This window comes from Notechis scutatus, chromosome 3 (genome assembly GCF_049901735.1).
Source record: "Notechis scutatus isolate UNSWTSFEM ecotype Mainland chromosome 3, rNotScu1.2, whole genome shotgun sequence".
NCBI classification, from domain to species: Eukaryota; Metazoa; Chordata; class Lepidosauria; order Squamata; family Elapidae; genus Notechis; species Notechis scutatus.
In genome coordinates this window covers 1,034,946-1,057,138 of record NC_142011.1, presented here as the reverse complement: position 1 = coordinate 1,057,138, position 22,193 = coordinate 1,034,946, and the positions used below count along the sequence as shown (strand labels likewise).

Sequence of the window (22,193 nt, the reverse complement as noted above, 5' to 3'; positions counted from 1 at the left end):
TAATGAAAAGCAAAACTGAAACATATCAACATTTTTTCAATTGGCTTAAGTTTGCTGAAAGAAAGTCTAAACGGCAACTGATAACCCTGGTGACAGATAATGGTACGGAATTTATTAATAACAAATTCCAGAACAGACTTAAGGTAGCTGGAATAGAGCATAAGAAGTCTGCTCCATACAGGCCAGAACATAACGCTTTTATTGAAAGAAGAGGCCAAACACTACAGGCAATGGTTAGAACAATGTTAAATGATTCTGGGTTACCTGATTATTTGTGGGGGAGGCTACAATGTGTGCTAATAACATATTGAACAACGTTGTTAACACAACAACAGGTGAAATACCATTCACCAGGTGGCATGGCAGGAAACCTGACCTAAGTTACCTGCACACATTTGGTGCACCAGCATGGGTGCATATTCCTGCACAACTCAGAAAAAAGGGCAACATAGAGCTAAACGATTTTTCTTCGTTGGTTATCAGGCAAACCATAGGGCATATAGATTTTGGGAGAAAGGCACATCTAAAGTGTTATGTAGTGCTAGTGCCCAATTTCTAGAACATGAAGGATGGGAGAAATTAGAACAGGATGCCAATAAAGATGTAATTATTGAATCCTATAGAAATCCCATTAGTTATCCCTGTAACTTTAAAAATAAAGTAAAGAGACAAATACAGGATGAAATAGTGCCCATAAAGGAAGAAACAGATTCAATAGCTGAACAGGATGAGGAAGATGAACAGGTAGTAGTTCAACAAAGTCCTCCTGTAAGCCCTGTAATTCCCAGAAGAACTACACGTGTATCTAGACCGCCTGATAGGTACCAGGCTAACACAGTGTGCCAGATTAATCAAGTTCCTAATTCTGTAGAAGAAATAAAAAAGTATCCTACTAAGGAAAAAGAAAGTTGGTATGCAGCAATGAATAAGGAACTGAATTCATTAAGAGATATGAAAGTGTATGAGAATGCCAAATTACCTGTAGGTAAGAAGTCCATTGGCTGCAAATGGATATTTAAGGTAAAAACAGATAAAGATGGTAATTTAATCCATAAGGCAAGGTTAGTAGCCCAAGGTTTTAGGCAGAATGCTAATGACTACGATGAGGTGTTTGCACCTAGTCTTAAGGCAGCAACCTTGAGGGCAGCTTTAGTGTGGGCAGCTAGTAAAAACTATATAGTTAACCATCTAGATGTGGAAACTGCTTACTTGCACGCCCCATTAAAACATACTATTTATATGAAAAAACCTGTTGGTATTAAAAGTGAAAATAAGGATAATAATGATTGTTGGTTGTTAAAGAAAAGCCTCTATGGTCTTAAACAATCAGGCTATGAATGGAACCAGTATATTGTAAAGGAACTAAACAATATAGGATTTAAAGCTGGTTTAGCCGATCCATGTCTGTTTAAGAGGGAGACAAATGGGAAAGTATCATTATTATTGTTGTTCACAGATGATATTGCATTGATAACTGAAACTAATGATGAAGCAAATAAAATAATAGCATCATTAGGAAAGAGAATAAAGATCAAGCAATTAGGGGAGATAAAGAAGTATCTCGGTTTGAATATAAAGAAAACACAGAAAGGTTTTAAGATATCTCAGGAAGATAAGATAAGCAAATTGCTAAAAGATTACAAGATGGAGCTTTGTAAGCCAGCTAAGACTCCAATGAGTCAGGAGTTTAGCAACACTGATGAACAAAGCCCGGAGTTTGATAAGGTGATTTATCAATCTTTAATTGGTAGTTTGACTTATATAAGTAATTGGTCTAGACCAGATATTTCGTACTGTGTGAATCAGTTGGCTAGATTCAATTCTGCACCGTGTGAAAGACACTGGATTGCAGCTAAGAGGATATTAAGATATCTTAAAAAGACAATGAATTATTCATTGTATTTAGAACCAAAAGGTGATTTAATTCTGAGTGCTTATGCAGATGCTAGTTTTGCATCAGAAAGAGACACTAGAAAGTCGACTTCAGGAACAGCCATAATGCTGGGTAAGACATTAATAGGCTGGAAGTCAATAAGACAACAGCATATAAGTTTGTCTACTATGGAGGCAGAATTCTCCTGTTTATCTCTGTTATGTACAGAATTAATCATGTATAAACAAATGTTAATTGATATAGGTATAACTGTGGATTATCCTATAATTATACATGAAGATAATCAGGCAGCAATTCAAATGGCCACAAATATTGCAGTAAAAACAAGGAGCAAACATACAGATCTAAGATACCTAAACGTGAGACAATCTGTAAGAAGTAAGATGATTCAGCTAGAGTACTGTATGTCGGAGGACAATTTAGCTGATAATTTTACTAAAGCCCAAGGTGCCAGTAAGCACCAGGAGAGTTGTGAAAACTATGGGATTAGATTGTAAAGGTATTATATATTTATTTCACCCAAAAGGGGAGTATGTTAGGTATAACATTGATACCAAATATGGTTTGGGTGAATAAATATATAAAACTTAGATATCATGGTTTAAGTGCTTATCACTTTAAGCACAATGCTGCAGGCAATTAGCCGATTAAGGGTGCGGTTAGAAGTTACAATATAAGGAAGCATTGGAAGCTGGAAAGCTTACTGTTACTGTTACTGTTACTGTTACTGTGACTAACTGTGAATACTGTTTGTACTGTGCATGTGACCGAGATGATCCTGTCTGCTACTGTTTGCTGATTTACTGCGGAATTCAACTGTTCTACTGTTTGAGCGTCTTGCTGAATATCCAGCGTTTGTTTGTCTGGAGAGAGGCACCGGAGGAGGAGAAGATATCTTTATCGGCTGATAAAGATATTGTAAGGACTCTTAACTTGGACTGTAATAGTGAGTCTTACTGGATGGAAATATAGTGAATGACAATGCTTTAAACTCTAAATGAATTAAAAACTATTTAAACTACAAACAGTGTTTGTGTTCAGTGTGTGTATACTCTGGGGCCCTTCCACTCTCGTTTGGCTGCCTGGCTTGACTACTGCTGCAATACTCTGCTAGGGGTTAATTCCCAAAACACTAACAGTGGTAATCATATATTGAATAATGTTGTTAACTCAACAACTGGTGAATTACCATTCACATGGTGGCATGGCAGAAAACCTGACCTAAGCTACGTGCACACATTTGGAGCACCAGCATGGGTGCATATCCCTACACAACTGAAAAAGAAAGGGCAACATAGGGCTAAAAGGTTATTCTTTGTAGGTTATGAATCTAATCACAAATCATACAGATTCTGGGGAAAAGGTACATCTAGAGTTTACTGTAGTGCTAGTGCACAATTCCTAGAACATGTAGGATGGGAAAAACTGGAGCAAGATTCAAATAAGGAAGTAATTATAGAACCCTACAAAAGACAAAAAGAACAAATCAGTAATAAGAAGAGTACAATTAAAGAGGAAGTACATGAAGAGCATATAGGACCAGAACAGGAAGAAATACCAGAACAGGAAGAAATAGATAATCAGGAACAGGTAGAACATGAAACTCTGTTAATATCACACTACTAACCAGAGCATACAAAACATTTGCTAGACCAATACTCGAATACAGTTCATCAGTCTGGAACCCACATTACGTATCTGATATTAGCACAATTGAGAAAGTCCAGAAATATTTCACAAGAAGAGTTCTCCACTCCTCTACTCGTTGTAGAATACCTTATGCCACCAGACTTGAAATTCTAGAACTAGAAAATCTTGAATTACGCCGTCTTCGGTCTGATTTAAGCATGGTATATAAAATCATACACTGCAATGTCCTACCTGTCAATGAATACTTTAGCTTCAACCATAACAACACAAGAGCACACAATAGATACAAACTCAAAGTTAACCGCACCAAACTTGATTTCAGGAAATACGACTTCAGCAATAGAGTGGTCAATGTCTGGAATACTCTACCCGACTCTGTAGTTTCTTCCCCAAACCCCAAAAACTTTAACCTTAGACTGTCTACTATTGACCTCACCCCTTTCCTAAGAGGTCTGTAGGGGGCGTGCATAAGCGCACCAACGTGCCTACCGTCCCTGTCCTATTGTTTCTCTTATTCTTCTTTTATTTTTCTTATATGTACCCATTTCATGTATTCACAACTATGTATACACTTATACTTATTATCTTGTAAACAATTGGCAAATCAAATAAATAAATAAAAATAAATAAAAATAAATAAACATGAAAGTCCACCTGTAAGCCCTGTAATACCTAGACGTTCTACACGTGTAACCAGACCACCTGATAGGTATCAAGCAAGTATAGTTTGCCAAGTTAGTAAAGTTCCAACTAGTGTTGAAGAACTTAGGATGTATCCTGCAAAGGATCAGGAGAATTGGAATAAGGCAATGGAAAAGGAACTAAATTCATTAAAAGAAATGAAAGTTTATGAAGATGCCAAATTACCTCCAGGTGAAAAGTCCATTGGTTGCAAATGGATATTTAAATTAAAAACTGGTAAAAATGGGACTGTTACCCATAAGGCTAGGTTGGTAGCTCAAGGATTTAATCAAACTGCATGTGATTATGATGAAGTATTTGCACCGAATTTAAAGACAATAACCTTGAGAGCAGCTTTAGTGTGGGCAGCTAAGAAAAATTATATTATAAATCATTTAGATGTAGAAACTGCCTATCTGCATGCACCATTGCAGCACACTATATATTTAAGAAAACCAGTAGGTATTAAAGATGATAAAAATAATAGTGACTGTTGGAAACTGAAAAAGAGTCTCTATGGATTAAAGCAATCTGGTTATGAATGGAACCAATATATTGTTAAAGAGTTAAACAATATAGGATTTAAAGCAGGTTTAGCTGATCCATGTTTATTCAAGAGAGAGACAAATGGAATAGTATCGTTATTATTGTTGTTTATAGATGATATTGCTTTAATAACGAAGACTAATAATGAAACTACTGAGATAATATCATTATTAAGTAAGAGGATAAAATTAAAGCAATTAGGATTGACAATTGACAATTAGTATTTAGGATTGACAATAAACAAAACCAATAGTGGCTTTAAGATATCACAAGAAGATAAAATATACCAATTGCTAAAAATGTATAAAATGGAACTTTGTAAACCGGCAAAAACTCCAATGAGTCAGGAATTTTGTCATACTGATGCTCAAAGTTCAAAATTCGATAAGACTATTTATCAGTCATTAATAGGTAGTTTATCATATATAAGTAATTGGTCAAGGCCAGATATTGCTTATGGCGTTAATCAATTGGCAAGATTTAATGCTGAACCAAATGAACGTCACTGGCAAGCGCTAAAGCGTATATTAAGGTATCTTAAAAAGACAATGCGCTATACATTGTATTTAGAGCCAAAAGATGATTTGATTTTAAGTGCATATGCTGATGCAAGTTTTGCAACAGATATAAAAACTAGAAATCAAATACTAGGTAAAACCATTGGTTGAAATCAACTCTCAGGCGGGATTCGTGAGCTTTCAAGCTCAACGTACTACTAGGTTTCGAGGCTTAAAACTACTGATTGGTTGGAGGTCAATTAGACAGCAACATATAAGTATGTCCACAATGGAAGCAGAATTTTCATGTTTATCATTATTATGTACTGATTTAATTCTGTATAAACAGTTGTTGTTAGATATGGGAATAACTGTTAAAGATGCCATTGTAGTGTATGAGGACAATCAAGCAGCCATACGGTTGGCTACAAATATTGCTGTAAAGACTAGATCTAAGCACACTGACCTTAGATATTTGAATGTTAGACAATCTGTAAAAAATGGTTTGATAAGATTGGTCTATTGCATAACTGAAAAATTTTTTGCAGATGGATTTACAAAAGCCCAAGGTGCAGTACAGCACAAGGAAAATTGTAAAAACTATGGGTTGAAATTGTAAATAGATATATATATTATTATATTACCCAAAAGGGGAGAATGTTAGGGATAACATTGGTTACCTAACTTAGTTTGGGTAAAATAACTATAAACTATGTTAGTGAGTTTAAGTGTATGTATCACTTTAAACTGTAAACCAAGTATTTTGGGTGCGGTTGTAAAATCACCATAAGAGGGAGCAAGAGAGCTCACTGTTTGCTGGCTTTTACTGGATTGCTGACAATGATGGATTGATGGTGATAACTGCGTGTTTGCTGAGAGAAGAAAAGGGGTTTGATTTTTCTTCATATCTCTGACTGCAAAAGAGATAAATTACTGGACTGATATTGTAAGTTTAATGAACTCTTTTTCTACACTGGACTTTGCAAACTGAATAACCCCCGGACTGACTGAACTTAGTGTATGACATATGGACTGTTTGACTATGCTATAACTCTTGCTGGAATAAAAACTATTTAACTTGCACAGTGTATCTGTCTTACTGAGTGTAAGCTACTACAACGTTTTGTCTCACATATCTGCCTGCCTGCTAGACTGCCGTTGCACGTTCTGCTAGGGTGTATATCCCTAACAAAATGTCTGCAAGAAAACAACCTACCTTTGGAAGCAACAAGGACCCCATAGTTCAACTTTGAGCTACATGAATTCCCTTGTATTGGAAGAGTCAGTCGGCAAATCCTCCTCTACTTACCAACACAGGTGTAATGACATTTATCTTTGGTCTCAAAATTGTTGTCATTGCCGTGGCATCCACCATAAGTAAACTTTTCACATTGTTTTGAATCCGAGTTGTAGTAAAAGCGAATGATTGTTGCTCTACATGGTCCGGGGTTAGCAGGAAGATGACAAAACTCTGTGACAAATGGAAAGAGGGTGGATGTTATTTGATTAGAGAGCATAAACGTCTTCAGTTCACTTCCCCAATCTGGTGCCCTCCTAGCATGCTCAAATTGCAAGCAGTCAAGAGCCATCTGGGATGTTTTCACTTGGTTTTCTGCTCTGGGGTTTGTATCAGATGGCTGAAGGGATTGTTTCTGTTGCTCAAAATCCTGATTCTTCTGCTGCATTGAGTCAAGATAGGTCAGCCTTCCCCTAAAACTGCATCTCTCTTTCTTGGGACCCCCTCCCATTTCTGTCTCCTGTTCAGCTGACACCCAACCACCATCTCAAGAACCTCCCCAGAAGAAGCCCCACCAAGCCAGAGGTTCTAGACTGGGGTCTTTGGTTTCTCTTCCCTGGGGGAAAACTCTGATCACTTCAGCCGCTCCCTGCAAAGGGTTTCAAGATCATTCAGAAAGCTCACTTGGACGGTCCTGGCCAGAGACGGGGGTCAGCTCTGCCCAGAGGGTGAGGAGTCCCAGCAGGAGAAGAAGACCTCCAGAAGACATGATGAAGCCGTCTGCCCCACACTCAGGCTGCTGGCTCTATTTATTCTCCCAACTGGGAATTTCACATCCAGGAAGCAGGAGAATGTAATGTGGTGAGAATCCACATTCCTTCCTCTTTCACAAGATGGTCGAACAAGAGGTGGGGAATCTGAGAGTTGGGTTGGCTGACCACTTTGGGGGAAGCCAGGCAGGTCCCTGTTGATTTCCATGGGTCAATTCTGTGGTCAAGCAAAACTCACCTTTCCAGAGTTGCAGCAGAGGAGGGAAAGTCCCGTGCTAATGAGTTGTTGGTATGGGTAGGTTGTGTCAACTTCATAATGGATTAGCCCTGTTGCTCACCTGCTGAGATGATGCAATTTCCCCATCAGGGCTGCCCTCAAGCTGGATGTGAGACATAAGGAGACTTTTTCTCTTTGGTCCAGAGAGGACTGCAGAGAAGTTTTACCTCGGGACATGGGCCTGATACATTTAGGCAAAGAATATGGAATAACAGCCTAGCTGAAATTCAGATACATTCTTTTTTCTATGTCCATCATGTTCTCCTAAGCTAAACAAACTGAGTACCCTACCTGACAGAGTTGAAAGCATAGAATCACTCATTCATTCAATCGAAGAATGCTTAGCAACACATTTTGAAACAATTATACAAGCAAGCCTAATTTCTCTTGAAAAAGAAATACAGCAAAGATAAGTGAGGACCTATCAGCTCAAAATCAAATCCCACAACAACCACAACCACTACCTCAACTACAATCACAACTACAACCAAAAATAACCACCAAACCACAGCCACAAACAATTACTATCCCTTCAAATAATTCCACAAATAATATCTCCTTACTCATCAGAGACACCATGGAACATGAACAGAAACGTCCAAATGCCATCTTATTTGGTCTCGAAGACACCAACGAATCAGATGACATCACCAAAGTTCGTGATATCATAAGCAACACAAATACAACAAACATCTCTCCTGAAGATATCATTGAAATAACCAGAGATGGCCATGGGTAGAAATACAATGACGGCTCTGTGGCCCCAAGATTTTGTAGAGTTGTATGCAAAAATGAGTCCAGCAAACGCATATTCATTCATACAATAAACGCCATTGCAAAAACCAATCCCAACCACAAAAAACTTCGCTCAAGACCAGACTTATCCATACTGCAAAGAATCCACTCCCATGAACTCCATGCAGAACTCAAAAACCGTCTAGACAATGGGGAAAAGGACCTATACATTGACTACAGAGCTGATTGCATCAAAAGAAAGTCACACAACCCACAACTCCGCATCCAATCCTACCCCATCCAATCTAACACCACTCAAAACTAGGCACGCATGCCCCTAGCTACCTCTATTCCAACCACAACTTGCCTTAAATGCAAGCTACTCAATGCAAGAAACCTTGTAAATAAAATACCTGAATTTTTCCTCTTACTAAATTCGGCTAAATTGATTGCAGGAAATACGACTTCAGCAACAAAGTGGTCAATGTCTGGAATACTCCACCTGACTCTGAGGTTTCTTCCCCAAACCCCAAAAACTTTAACCTTAGGCTGTCTACTATTGACCTCACCCCTTTCCTAAGGGGGCTGTAGGGAGCGTGCATAAGCGCACCAACGTGCCTACGGTCCCTGTCCTATTGTTTCTTTTATTTTCCTTATATGCATCCATGTATTCATAACTATGTTTTTTTTTTACTTATAGCTATTATCCTGTAAGCAATTGACAAATAAAAATAAATAAATAAAATAAAAAAACAGAGTTTGAAGGGACCTCAGAGGTCTTTTAGTCCAGCCCCTATTCAAGCAGGACACCTTATATCATTTCAGACAAATCATTGTGCAGTGACTTCTTGAAACTCTCCAAATTTCCAGTGTTGGAGCACCCGCAACTTCTGGAAGAAGTCGTTCCACTGATTAATTGTCCTCACCGTCATGAAATTTTTCCTTAGTCCCAGGTTGCTTCTCTCCTTGGTTAGGTTCCATCTGTTGTCAAAAGAAGGATGTCAAAAGAAGAGGAGCTGAGACAGGGGTGGGATTCAAATTTTTTAACAATCGGTTCTGTGGGCGTGGCTTGGTGGATGTGGCCATGTAGCTGGGTGGGCATGGCTCTTTTTTTTTGCCACCCCCTGTTTTTGGGGCCTTCTGGGCTGCAGGAAACCTCCTGGTGGGGCGTTTTTGCTCCTGAAAGGCTTCCCTGGGGCTCAGGAAGGAAAAAACAGAGCCTGGAGGGTGTGCAGCACCCCATGCTCCATTTTGGGGCCATCTGAGCCCCAGGGAAGCCTCTTGGGGGCATTTTTGCTCCCAGGAAGCTTCCCTGGGGCCTAGGAAGGCAAAAATGGAGTGGGGGTGGGAAACAAGCTGCAGAGACCCTGGGAAAATCCCCCAAAAGTCTGCAGGAAAATTCCCCATCCCATTTTCCTACCAATCTATCATTCTTTACAGTCTCCAGCTCCGTTCTCGGGGGAAGAGAGAGAGAGAGAGAGCGAGAGACTTTTGGCCTCATGCAAGTTAAGCAGCAGAAGCCGCAGAAGTCTTTCTTTCTCTCCCCAAACTCCACCAGAAATGAGTCTTTGCTAGCGGAGCCTCTTGGAGCAGGAGGCCTTGCAGGGTCCCAAAGACTAATTTCTGGCGGAGTTTGGGGAGAGAAAGAAAGACTTTTGCTGCTTTCCTTGAGTGCAGCCAAAAGCAGAAGGAAGCGGAAAGAAGCAGCCTGGTGGCCAGGCCAGGCAAGTGGGATGAGTGGGGCAATTCCCCCCCTCCTCTTCCCCCTCCCCTCACTACCTCGTGTTGTTTTCAATGCAAGCCTTGTGTTCCCGCAGGCCATATGGGCGGTGCAGCCTTGTGTTTCCGCGCAGCCTGGATTAATTGCTTAGGGTGGACATTAATCTGTGGACCACCAACATTTTCTCACGGACCACCAGTAGGCCGCAACCCACCAGTTGGCAACCACTCTTCTAATCCAACCCCTGCTCAGGCAGGAGACCTAATGGTTGTCCAATCTCTTCTTAGAAACTCCCAATGTTGGAGAATTCACAACTTCTTTATCTTGTGCACATTATACCTTTGTTCTGAATGCTGCACCAACTCTCAGCTGTTCCTGGGTGCAATCCAAAGCCCTGATGGTCACCTGTGAATCTCTGCATGGAATGTGGGAAGGTTATTTGCAGGGCATCATTGTCCCACCCATCCATCCCATCAGGTCAGGTCCCAGGGACAAATTCAGGATTCCGTCAAGCAGGGATGGTCATTGGGTAGGAACTGATAAGACTCTCCTGCCTGAGGTGAAGATGGCCTGGACCTGCTGACCTTCCAGCCTTGAAGATCTGGCTCTTTTAGGGCATGGACATTGGAAGTGTAATCAAGATCATTCTGTTCCTGTAGGTTTCTTTCTTTCTTTCTTTCTTTCTTTCTTTCTTTCTTTCTTTCTTTCTTTCTTTCTTTCTTTTCTTTCTTTCTTTCTTTCTTTCGGCAGCTGCTTTGTGATTTTCTCCATGCTTTTCATTTGCAACAAAAAGTACTTTTATATTGCATGTTTAAATCTTCATTAATCACCCTGAGTCATGATAGAAAGATGTATGAGTATGTAAATCAATATTTCAAGGGCATTTTTTCAAAAGGCAACTGGGCTGTTTCTTTCCTTGAGGAGGAAGATCGAAGCCAAACATACTTTTTTTTTTCCAATAGGCAACTGGACTTTCTTTGGTTTTTCTTTTGAAGACATTTCACTTCTCATCCAAGGAGCTTCTTCAGCTCTGGCTGGATGGTGGGCAATGGAAGGATTTATACTCCTTGCAGACAGAGCTGGTCATTTGCATCCTTTAGAGGGTCATTATGGTTACCTGGAAGTTTATTTGTGTCATCAGGGTCAAATGGATGTGGAGCCTCCTTGGCTGCAGGATGTTTTCTGCAGATGTTTTCATGCAAGTGGCTGTGGAGAAGGCTCCACATCCATTTGCAGCACTCAGGTGACCCTGAAGTGGCCCCAATGACTCTCTAAATGAATATTGGACCATAGATGACCATCCATCCATCCATCCACAAACGAATCTGATTAGTGGACACCTCAAAGGACATGGACGACCAAGAGTCACTCAAGAGAGCACCCATCATTTTATTATTCCTCTGAGCATCTTTTGATTGGAACTTTAGCAATGGGAGCATGATTGGAATTCTGTGCAAAGAAGCCAAAGATATCTTTGGTGATCTCCTCTTCTTTGAACACAGAATTCCAATCATGCTCCCATTGCTAAAGTTCCAATCAAAAGATGCTCAGAGGAATAATAAAATGATGGGTGCTCTCTTGAGTGACTCTTGGTCGTCCATGTCCTTTGAGGTGTCCACTAATCAGATTCCTTTGTGGATGGATGGATGGATGGCCATCTATGGTCCAATATTCATTTAGAGAGTCATTGGGGCCACTTCAGGGTCACCTGAGTGCTGCAAATGGATGTGGAGCCTTCTCCACAGCCACTTGCATGAAAACATCTGCAGAAAACATCCTGCAGCCAAGAAGGCTCCACATCCATTTGACCCTGATGACACAAATAAACTTCCAGGTAACCATAATGACCCTCTAAAAGGATGCAAATGACCAGCTCTGTCTGCAAGGAGTATAAATCCTTCCATTGCCCACCATCCAGCCAGAGCTGAAGAAGCTCCTTGGATGAGAAGTGAAATGTCTTCAAAAGAAAAACCAAAGAAAGTCCAGTTGCCTATTGGAAAAAAAAAAGTATGTTTGGCTTCGATCTTCCTCCTCAAGGAAAGAAACAGCCCAGTTGCCTTTTTGAAAAAATGCCCTTGAAATATTGATTTACATACTCATACATCCTTCTATCATGACTCAGGGTGATTAATGAAGATTTAAACATGCAATATAAAAGTACTTTTTGTTGCAAATGAAAAGCATGGAGAAAATCACAAAGCAGCTGCCAAAAGAAAGAAAGAAAGAAAGAAAGAAAGAAAGAAAGAAAGAAAGAAAGAAAGAAAGAAAGAAAGAAAGAAAGAAAGAAAGAAAGAAAGAAAGAAAGAAAGAAAGAAAGAAAGAAAGAAAGAAAGAAAGAAAGCTACAGGAACAGGAACAGGATGATCTTGATTACACTTCCAATGTCCATGCCCCGAAAAGAGCCAGATCTTCAAGGCTGGAAGGTCAGCAGGTCCAGGCCATCTTCACCTCAGGCAGGAGAGTCTTATCAGTTCCTACCCAATGACCATCCCTGCTTGACGGAATCCTGAATTTGTCCCTGGGACCTGACCTGATGGGATGGATGGGTGGAGACAATGATGCCCTGCAAATAACCTTCCCACATTCCATGCAGGGATTCACAGGTGACCATCAGGGCTTTGGATTGCACCCAGGAACAGCTGAGAGTTGGTGCAGCATTCAGAACAAAGGTATAATGTGCACAAGATAAAGAAGTTGTGAATTCTCCAACATTGGGAGTTTCTAAGAAGAGATTGGACAACCATTAGGGTCTCCTGCCTGAGCAGGGGGTTGGATTAGAAGAGTGGTTGCCAACTGGTGGGTTGCGGCCTACTGGTGGTCCGTGAGAAAATGTTGGTGGTCCACAGATTAATGTCCACCCCTAAGCAATTAATCCAGGCTGCGCGGGAACACAAGGCTGCACCGCCCATATGGCCTGCGGGAACACAAGGCTTGCATTGAAAACAACACGAGGTAGTGAGGGGAGGGGGGAAGAGAGGAGGGGGGGGGAATTGCCCCACTCATCCCACTTGCCTGGCCTGGCCACCAGGCTGCTTCTTTCCGCTTCTTCCTTCTTCTGCTTTTATTTTTATTTATTTATTTATTTATTTATTTGATTTGCCAATTGTTTAAAAGATAATAAGTATAAGTGTATACATAGTTATGAATACATGAAATGGGTACATATAAGAAAAATAAAAGAATAAGAGAAACAATAGGACAGGGACGGTAGGCACGTTGGTGCGCTTATGCACGCCCCTACAGACCTCTTAGGAAAGGGGTGAGGTCAATAGTAGACAGTCTAAGGTTAAAGTTTTTGGGGTTTGGGGAAGAAACTACAGAGTCGGGTAGAGTATTCCAGACATTGACCACTCTATTGCTGAAGTCGTATTTCCTGCAATCAAGTTTGGTGCGGTTAACTTTGAGTTTGTATCTATTGTGTGCTCTTGTGTTGTTATGGTTGAAGCTGAAGTATTCACTGACAGGTAGGACATTACAATGTATGATTTTATATACCATGCTTAAGTCAGACCGAAGTCGGCGTAATTCAAGGTTTTCTAGTTCTAGAATTTCAAGTCTGGTGGCATAAGGTATTCTACAACAAGTAGAGGAGTGGAGAACTCTTCTTGTGAAATATTTCTGGACTTTCTCAATTGTGCTAATATCAGATACGTAATGTGGGTTCCAGACTGATGAACTGTATTCAAGTATTGGTCTAGCAAATGTTTTGTATGCTCTGGTTAGTAGTGTGATATTACCAGAGAAAAAGCTACGTAGGATTAGGTTAACAACTCTTAATGCCTTTTTGGCTATGTAGTTGCAGTGGGCTCTAGCACTTAGATCATTAGAGGTGAGTATTCCAAGGTCCTTTACAGAGCTTGGGTCATCGACAAGTTCTTGACTATTCAGCTTGTATTTTATTTTCTGATTTTTTTGCCAATATGTAAGACAGAGCATTTATTTGTTGAGATTTGAAGTTGCCATTTGTTTGACCATTCTGATACATAGTCAAGATCTTTTTGTAGGGTAGCAGTATTGTCTGTGGTATTGAACAGCTTTACATCATCAGCGAAGAGAACGCAATTGCTCTTAATATGATCACAGAGGTCGTTTATGTAGAGTATGAAGAGAGTTGGTCCTAGAACACTGCCTTGGGGACACCACTATTGACAGGTACTGGATTTGATAGGACGCTTCCGATTTTGACCATTTGTTGTCTGTTTGACAGGAATGCTTCTATCCAGTTATTCAGTTGTCCAGAGATACCATAGGATTTTATTTTTAGGAGTAGTTTGTCGTGTACCACTGAATCAAAGGCTTTACAGAAGTCTATGTAGATTGCGTCTATTGCTTTGCCCTGGTCGAGTTGTGTCGTCCATATGTTTTTGCAGTGTAAGAGTTGTAGATTACAGGATAGTTTTTTTCTGAAACCAAATTGTTTATTGGAGAGTAGGTTATTTGTCTCTAAGTGGAGGATGATGGATTGGTTAATAATTGATTCCATGACTTTACAGGTGACGCAGCATAAGGAGATTGGCCTGTAATTTTCGACTAGGCTTGGGTCTCCCTTTTTGAAGATGGGGATGACTGTGGCTTGTGACCATAGGTTAGGCAAGGAGCTGGTCCTGAAAGATTTTTCAAAGATTATGCTTAGAGGTTTGGCTATGGCAGTGGATAGCTTTCTTAAGAAGTAGGCACATATTCCATCCGGTCCAATAGATAGAGATGGTTTTAGATTGCGTAGTAATTTTTCAACATTGTCTTCTGTGAAATCGATATGTATTAGATCATTATTGTTATCTGTGGTACGGCTAGGAAATACTGGGCATGATCCATTGCTGTTTACAAATACTGAGCCGAAGAATGTGTTAAAGATGTTGGCTTTAATGGTGTCGTGCGTTGCAGTCTTTACCATCAGGTCCTATCAAGGGAGGATGGACCTTGAGTCTTTTAGTTTGTTGTTTACAAAATTGAAAAAGCACGGGTGGAATTGGTGCTTAGAAGGTTTTCCTCTTGTTTAATGTGATAATTGGTGCATTCAGTCTTTATCTGGTGGCATAAATTTTTGTATCGGTTTTTGAAATTGGCAACGTGACCAGATTTGTTTTTCCGCCAGAGTGATCTCTTTTGGATTGAAGTTTCCTTATTGATATGGGTAATCTGCTTTTTTGTTTTGTTTTGGGAGTTGTTGTTGGTACATATAGTTTGATGACTCTTTTGACTTCAAGTAAAAATATGTTGTAATGGTCTTCAACAGTATTGCATCCAGTGAATAGAGATTGCCAATCCAGGGATGAGAGATCGTTGTCTATAAGATCATAGTTGCCTTTTTGAAGTTACAATTGGGGATTATATCATTGTGGTGATTTTTGTGTGGACGTATGTTGAGACAAAAGTCAATCATATTGTGGTCACTACTGGAAAAGGGTTCTTTAGTTTGTATTCCGTAAATTAAATTCAAACTATTGCAGAAGATGAGATCGAGGCAGTTGTTTAGTCTAGTGTTGTTGGTTACTAGTTGTTCCAGTCCCAGATTTGTAATTTGGCTTTTGGCTGCACTCAAGGAAAGAAGCAAAAATCTTTCTTTCTCTCCCCCAAACTCCACCAGAAATTAGTCTTTGGGACCCTGCAAGGCCTCCTGCTCCAAGAGGCTCCGCTAGCAAAGACTCATTTCTGGCGGAGTTTGGGGGAGAGAAAGAAAGACTTCTGCGGCTTCTGCTGCTTACCTTGCATGAGGCCAAAAGTCTCACACTTTCTCGCTCTCTCTTCCCCCCGAGAACGGAGCTGGAGACTGTAAAGAATGATAGATTGGTAGGAAAATGGGATGGGGAATTTTCCTGCAGACTTTTTGGGGGATTTTCCCAGGGTCTCTGCAGCTTGTTTCCCACCCCCACTCCATTTTTTGCCTTCCTAGGCCCCAGGGAAGCTTCCTGGGAGCAAAAATGCCCCCCCAAGAGGCTTCCCTGGGGCTCAGATGGCCCCAAAATGGAGCATGGGGGTGCTGCACACCCCCTCCAGGCTCTGTTTTTTTTCCTTCCTGAGCCCCAGGGAAGCCTTTCAGGAGCAAAAACGCCCCACCAGGAGGTTTCCCTGCAGCCCAGAAGGCCCCAAAAACAGGGGGGTGGCAAAAAAAAAAGAGCCATGCCCACCCAGCTACATGGCCACATCCACCAAGCCACGCCCACAGAACCGATTGTTAAAAAATTTGAATCCCACCCCTGTCTCAGCTCCTCTTCTTTTGACATGGGGAGGAACAAGGGTCAAGGGAGGGAGGGGAAAACCCCAAAGGGGCCGAAGAAGACACCTGAGACCCGAGATGGAAGCTAGGACCAATACTTTATTCCAGAAAAGAAGGGATAAATCCAGGGTGGGTTTTAGGGGAGGGACTCCAGGGTGAGCCAGGCTAGAGAAGAGGTCTTTGGGTGAGACTGGTACACTGGGCACAATTCGGTTGAGTCTCCTCCTCGGTGATGCTGTAAAAACAAAGATTCAGATATGAGGTTTCTGCCCATGGTGGCTTCTGTTGCTACCCAGGACTTCACTCTTCCCAGTCTTACAACCAGGGAGACCCAAACCTGAAATCAGGAGAAATGGCCTGATTGGGAGAGCCAGGAAGCCATGGGACAGCCTCTCCCTTGGAGTTGTCCATCATTGAAGGTTTCCAGCAAAGGTGGGACAGAATCTCTCCGGGAGGTTCAGAGGATTTCTGAACTCGAAGGAGGATGGACTAGAAGACCTCCAGGATGCTTTCCCCATCCTCTGTTTCTAGGAGCCCTCAAGGTCAGTACTTGAGCATGTTCACTTGAGCTTCCTAACTCAGGCAGGGAGCATTTTTACAGTCAGCAATGTAAGTCTGTCTTTGGCTCCCCAGGTGAAGCTATGGACCTTCCCGTCACCTGAGCTTGGGCCAGTTGTGGTCTGCCCAGAGGATGAGCTGGATCAAGGTGGGCAAGGAGTTCTGTCCCGGCCTCTCCTTCTCCTGGAAGTCCTAGTTGCCTGGAGCCTTCTGGCTTTCTGACCAGGCTGGCAGAGGGACCATTTTCTTCAACACAATGCCCAACAGCAGTTGAACTGGGGGGCGGGGGGCACAGCGTTCTACCGATGGAGATTGAGGAGAAGTCAAGAGACAGTGGGAAGGGGTGGAAGGTCAGCCTGAGGGCTTCCATAGAATGGGGGTGAATATCTATCAGGAAGAAGACCACACCACTCCAAGTCCTGCTTCAGCACCTTTGGTACCATCAGCCAAAACTTCGATGGACGAGGGGAGAGCCTGGAGGCACAACAGCCCAAATGATCCCAAAGAGAGCTACATGTATAGGAAACATCACACTGCTGTTTCTTTGTTCTAAGCAAACTACACAAGTGACAATGGACAGGAGCTATAAAGTACAAAAGAATAGAGGTGGAAGAGACCTTGGAGGTTTTCTAGTCCAATCCCCTACTCAAGCGGAAGACCCTATTCCATCCCAGACAAATGGCTGTCCAGACCCCCCTCTTCCTTGTGGATGCTCCTCAAATATTGGAAGTGTCAGAATTCCAGAAATCTCCCTAATTAAATCGTGATTCCTATGCCTGCTTTAGTAGTTGCCTGGAAGACTGCTACATGTCACCCCTAGTCCTTCTCTTCATCTGATTGGACGTATCCAGTTCCATTTATCACACAGTTTAGCCTCCAGTCTCATCATCATCTCTGTTGCTCTTCTCTGCACTCTTTTGAGAGTCTCAACAACATTTTTGTATTGTGGTGACCAAAACTGGACACAGTGTTCCAAGAGTGGTTTTATCAAAGCAGTACCAACACTTGTAACCTTGATACTATCCGTTTGTTGATGCAGCCTTGGACTGTCTTGGCTTTTTTTTGCTGCTCATATTTAAGCGATTGTCCACTCCAGACTCCCAGATCTCTCTCCCTATTACTGCTGTTGTGCCAAGTGCCACCTATTCTACTATATCTGTATATTTGGGGTGGGTGGATGTTTGCCTGAGTATGTGGCTTTATTTTTCTCACCACTGAATTGCATTTTATTGGATAGGTGTCAGTCTTGGAAGGCATTTTTTACTTGGAAGCTTCGAGGTTGCCACATTCAGTATCTGGGAATTTGGGAGGGGGGATTTCATAGTGGGGCAGAAGACTAGACACAACAACATTCTTCTCAGAGAGTCAAGGACACTCTACCCTGCACCTGCAGAGGAGCGTCTAGAGGGATGTCTCCAGTTGGGAAGAATATTTGATTGGACTGATGGACGCAGAGGATGGATTTTTGATTTTCTTTTGGGAAGGGAAAACCCGGAACTCCCAGATTCAAGGTTTCCCAGATGTGCCAATATGACAACTCTAATAAAATGGAACTTTGAGAAAATTATTGCCTTGGAGTTTATTGGTTTGGTGTTGGTTAGTTGGAACACTGACAATAGGGTTCAGTGCTCAAGTCTGTTGAGATCCTTCTAGATCTTGAGCCTATCTTCTGGGGTGTTGGCTACTTTCTCCCAGCTTGGTGTCATCTTCAAATTTGATGAGTTCCCCTTCTATACCCTCATCTAAACCATTTTTGAAGAAGTACTGAGCCTAAGATGGAGCCTTGTGGTACCCCACTGCTTACTTCATGTAGATGTCATTCCATTGAATTCTAGGAGATGCCACACAGCTGTTCCTTTGCTCTAAGTAAATTAAGTGGCAACATACAGGAGTTACCTTAGACAGGATTCATGCAATCAACCAGGCATCCGTAATTGCAGCACTTCTGCTTCCCAGGACATTTCCAGTCACTTTCACATCTCACGAGACAAATGGTGAAAACGTCTGGATCGGGTTTGGGACACACCCCAGGCCTTTCTGCAAATAGAAAATCCCGAGGCTGAGTGTCTGACTTATCAGGTAGACCAGACAAGAAACACAACCAGATAGCATAATTCTGATTTATTGTAAAGCTACTATCAACTTGTAAAACATTCCTATGCCTGTTTTCAAGTTCCAATAAACAAGGGAGGGGGAAAATCTGAAGGAGCAGTAGGGCAGTTTAAAACCAGAAGTACATTCCACCCTTATCTTACAAAGATTGTAGCTAGGCTACCGGATCTTCTACCCATGAAAATCCTTCATTGGAGAATGTGATTGATGACACCCAGCCTGTCAATGTGCTTCATTGGAGAATCTGATTTATGACACACCAAGGGGGAGGGGGGAAACAGGGTTACAGGTGACTGTAAATTACGTATGCCAGAGTCGGCTTCATTTAGGTTGATAACAATAGCACTTGGACTTATATACCACTTTATAGTACTTTACAGCCCTCTCTAAATGGTTTACCGAGTCAGCATATTGCCCCAACAATTTGGGTCCTCATTTTACCCACCTCGGAAGGAGTGGAAGGCTGAGTCAACCTTGAGCCTGGTGGGATTTGAACTGCCAAATTGTAGGCAGCTGGCTGCAGAAGTAGCTTGCAGTACTGCACTCTAACCACTGCGCCACAGAGGCTCCTAATGCCAGCATGTTGCTCCTAATAAATCTTTTGAATTTTTTTGAAGCTTGGCTTGAGGCTCATGATTTAATTAGGGCAATCGCCGGAACCCTGACAGCTACATTAACAGAATCTTGCAGGTCTGAAAGGACAAATCTCTCACTGTCTCCTTTACAGGCTGAGCTACTAGGGAGGGTCTCTTTTGAGTCTCTTTATCCACCCATTGTGCAGCATCAGGCTAGGCAGTCTCTTCCTTGACCATTTCTTGGCAATATCTCCTCAGCCAGGTCTCCCAATGTCTTTTCAACACACCACGAAACTGACAGATTCTTCTGGAATTGGAATCGCAGAGCAAATAAGATCCCATCTCTGGATCTTTCAGCAGCCCAAGCCTCTCATGCATCCAGGATGAGAGAAGGGTCCAATCTCCCCACTTCCTTCCCAATGAAGGAGGGGAATTTCTCCCTAGTTCTCGGTTGAAACTCTCCTTGATTTCCAGCAATGAATGGAAACTAAATCAAGGAGAGAAGCAACTAGAATAGAGAATAAAATAACAGAGTTGAAAGGGATCTTGGAGGTCTTCTAGTCCAACCCCCTGCCCAGGCAGGAAACCCTACACCACTTCAAATGGTTATCCAACCTCTTTTTTAAAACTTCCAGTCTTGGAGCATCCACAGCTTCTGGAGGCAAGTTGTTCCACTGATTAATTGTTCTCACTGTCAGGAAATTCCTCCCTTAGTTCAAGGGTGCTTCTCTCCTTGTTCAATTTCCATCCATTGCTTCTTGTCCTGCCTTCGGGAGCTTTGGGGAATAGCTTGACTCCCTTCCTCTTTGTAGGAGCCCCTCAAATATTGGGAGACTGCTGTCATGTCTCCCCTAATCCTTCTTTTCATTAGATCTGGAAGGAAGGAGGGATTTCCTGACTGGGCCATTAATCAGTGGAATGGCTTCCCTTCAGTAGTTGTGGGTGCTCCATCCCTGGAGGTTTTTCAGAAGAGATTGGACATTTCTCTGAAATGGGATGCTTGAGCAGGGGGTTGGACTAGAAGACCTCCAAGGTCTCTTCCAACTCGGTTATTTTGTTAAAGCACAGCTATGGACAAGGACTGAGGTTTAAGCCAAGATCCAGATAACAGGGACAAAAAAAGCTAAGCAGAAAATAATGCTCTCATTATGGAACTACCAAGGAGAAAAACCACACCCACACCAATGCTGGCAGGGCAAGCAACTGCATACACAGAGCAAATAACATACTTCGTTGCACTGTTGATGTTACCCAGTTGGGTAATGAAATGTCTGCAAGAAAAGAACTGAGCTCAAAGAGAACCAAGGATCCCATCCTCCTCTTCTTCTTCTTCCTCCTCCTCCTCCTCCTCCTCCTCCTCCCCCTCCCCCTCCTTCCTGCAAACCACTCCCTTCTATAATCTGTTACCTAGTTGGGTCATGAAATGTCTGCAAGAAAACATCCTAGCTTAGGAAGCAACAAGGACCCCATAGTTCAACCTTGAGCTACATAAATTCCCTTGTATTGGAAGAGTCAGTCTGCAACTCCTCCTCTACTTACCAACACAGGTGTAATGACATTTATCTTTGGTCTCAAAATTGTTGGCATTGCCATGGCATCCACCATAAGTAAACTTTTCACATTGTTTTGAATCCGAGTTGTAGTAAAAGCGAGTGATTGTTGCTCTACATGGTCCGGGGTTAGGAGGAAGATGACAAAACCCTGTAACAAATGGAAAGGGGAGTGGGATATTATATTATTAGCTAGCACAAAAGTCTTTAATACACTTCCCCAACCTGGTGCCCTCCTAGCATGCTCAGATTGCACATGGTCAAAAGCCATCTGAGATGTTGGATCAGGTGGCTGAATGATAGTTCCTGTTGCTCAAAATCCCGATTCTTCTGCTGCATTGAGTCAAGATAGGTCAGTCTTCCCCTAAAACTGCATCTCTCTTTCTTGGGACCCCCTCCCATTTCTGTCTCCTGTTCAGCTGACACCCAACCACCATCTCAAGAACCTCCGCAGAAGAAGCCCCACCAAGCCAGAGGTTCTAGACTGGGGTCTTTGGTTTCCCTTTCCTGGGGGAGAACTCTGATCACTTCAGCCCCTCCCTTCCAAGGGTCTCAAGATCATTCAGAAAACTCACTTGGACGGTCCTGGCCAGAGACGGGGGTCAGCTCTGCCCAGAGGGTGAGGAGTCCCAGCAGGAGAAGAAGACCTCCAGAAGACATGATGAATCTATCTGCACCACCCTCGGGCTGCTTGCACTAAATAGTCTCGCAACTGGGAATTTCACATCCAGGAAGCAGGAGGATGTAATGCGGTGAGAATACACATTCCTTCCTCTTTCACAAGATGGTCAAACAACAGGTGGGGAATCTGAGAGTTGGGTTGGCTGAGCAATTTGGAGGGAGCTCGGCAGCTCCTTCTTGATGTTGATGGATCATTTCTTTGGTCAAGCAAAACTCGCCTTTCCAGAGTTGCAGCAGAGCCGGGAAAGTCCCCCCATTAAGGAGTTAGGGGGTCCCTGACTGAGGGTGGAATATGGGGGCTGCTCAGCTGGGGGGATGATGTCACTTCCTTGCCAGGGCTGCCCTGGGGTTGTGATGGGAGAGGTGAAGAGATTTCTCCTCTTTGGTTTGGGACTGCAGAGAGATTTTGGCACAGAGGGCCTGGTATTATAGGCCGAATGATATGATATGATACAATACGATAGGATACTATATTAGCCCTAACACAACACAA

At 42.3% G+C, this 22,193-nt stretch overlaps 2 protein-coding genes across 2 annotated transcripts in view; both read right to left on the bottom strand.

The window, feature by feature from the left end:
- Positions 1 to 7,332, bottom strand: part of LOC113431784 (kunitz/BPTI-like toxin) — a 146,469-nt gene extending 139,137 nt beyond the window's left edge. The window contains exons 1-2 of the mRNA XM_087959105.1: positions 7,190 to 7,332; positions 6,578 to 6,739 (exon numbers count right to left, since the gene is read on the bottom strand). Of these exons, the coding sequence (XP_087815231.1) occupies positions 6,578 to 6,739; positions 7,190 to 7,274 (247 nt within the window). The 5' untranslated portion in view covers positions 7,275 to 7,332. The remainder of the gene's footprint in view (positions 1 to 6,577; positions 6,740 to 7,189) is intronic.
- An 8,971-nt stretch (positions 7,333 to 16,303) lies between these two features.
- Positions 16,304 to 21,746, bottom strand: LOC113430948 (kunitz/BPTI-like toxin). Its single transcript, XM_087959108.1, has 4 exons — positions 21,595 to 21,746; positions 21,009 to 21,170; positions 18,679 to 18,819; positions 16,304 to 16,459 (listed from the first exon to the last, which is right to left on the bottom strand). Exons 1-3 carry the CDS (start codon positions 21,677 to 21,679, stop codon positions 18,680 to 18,682), a joined length of 387 nt encoding a protein of 128 aa, XP_087815234.1. The 5' UTR covers positions 21,680 to 21,746; the 3' UTR covers positions 16,304 to 16,459; position 18,679.
- Positions 21,747 to 22,193: the final 447 nt, after the last annotated feature.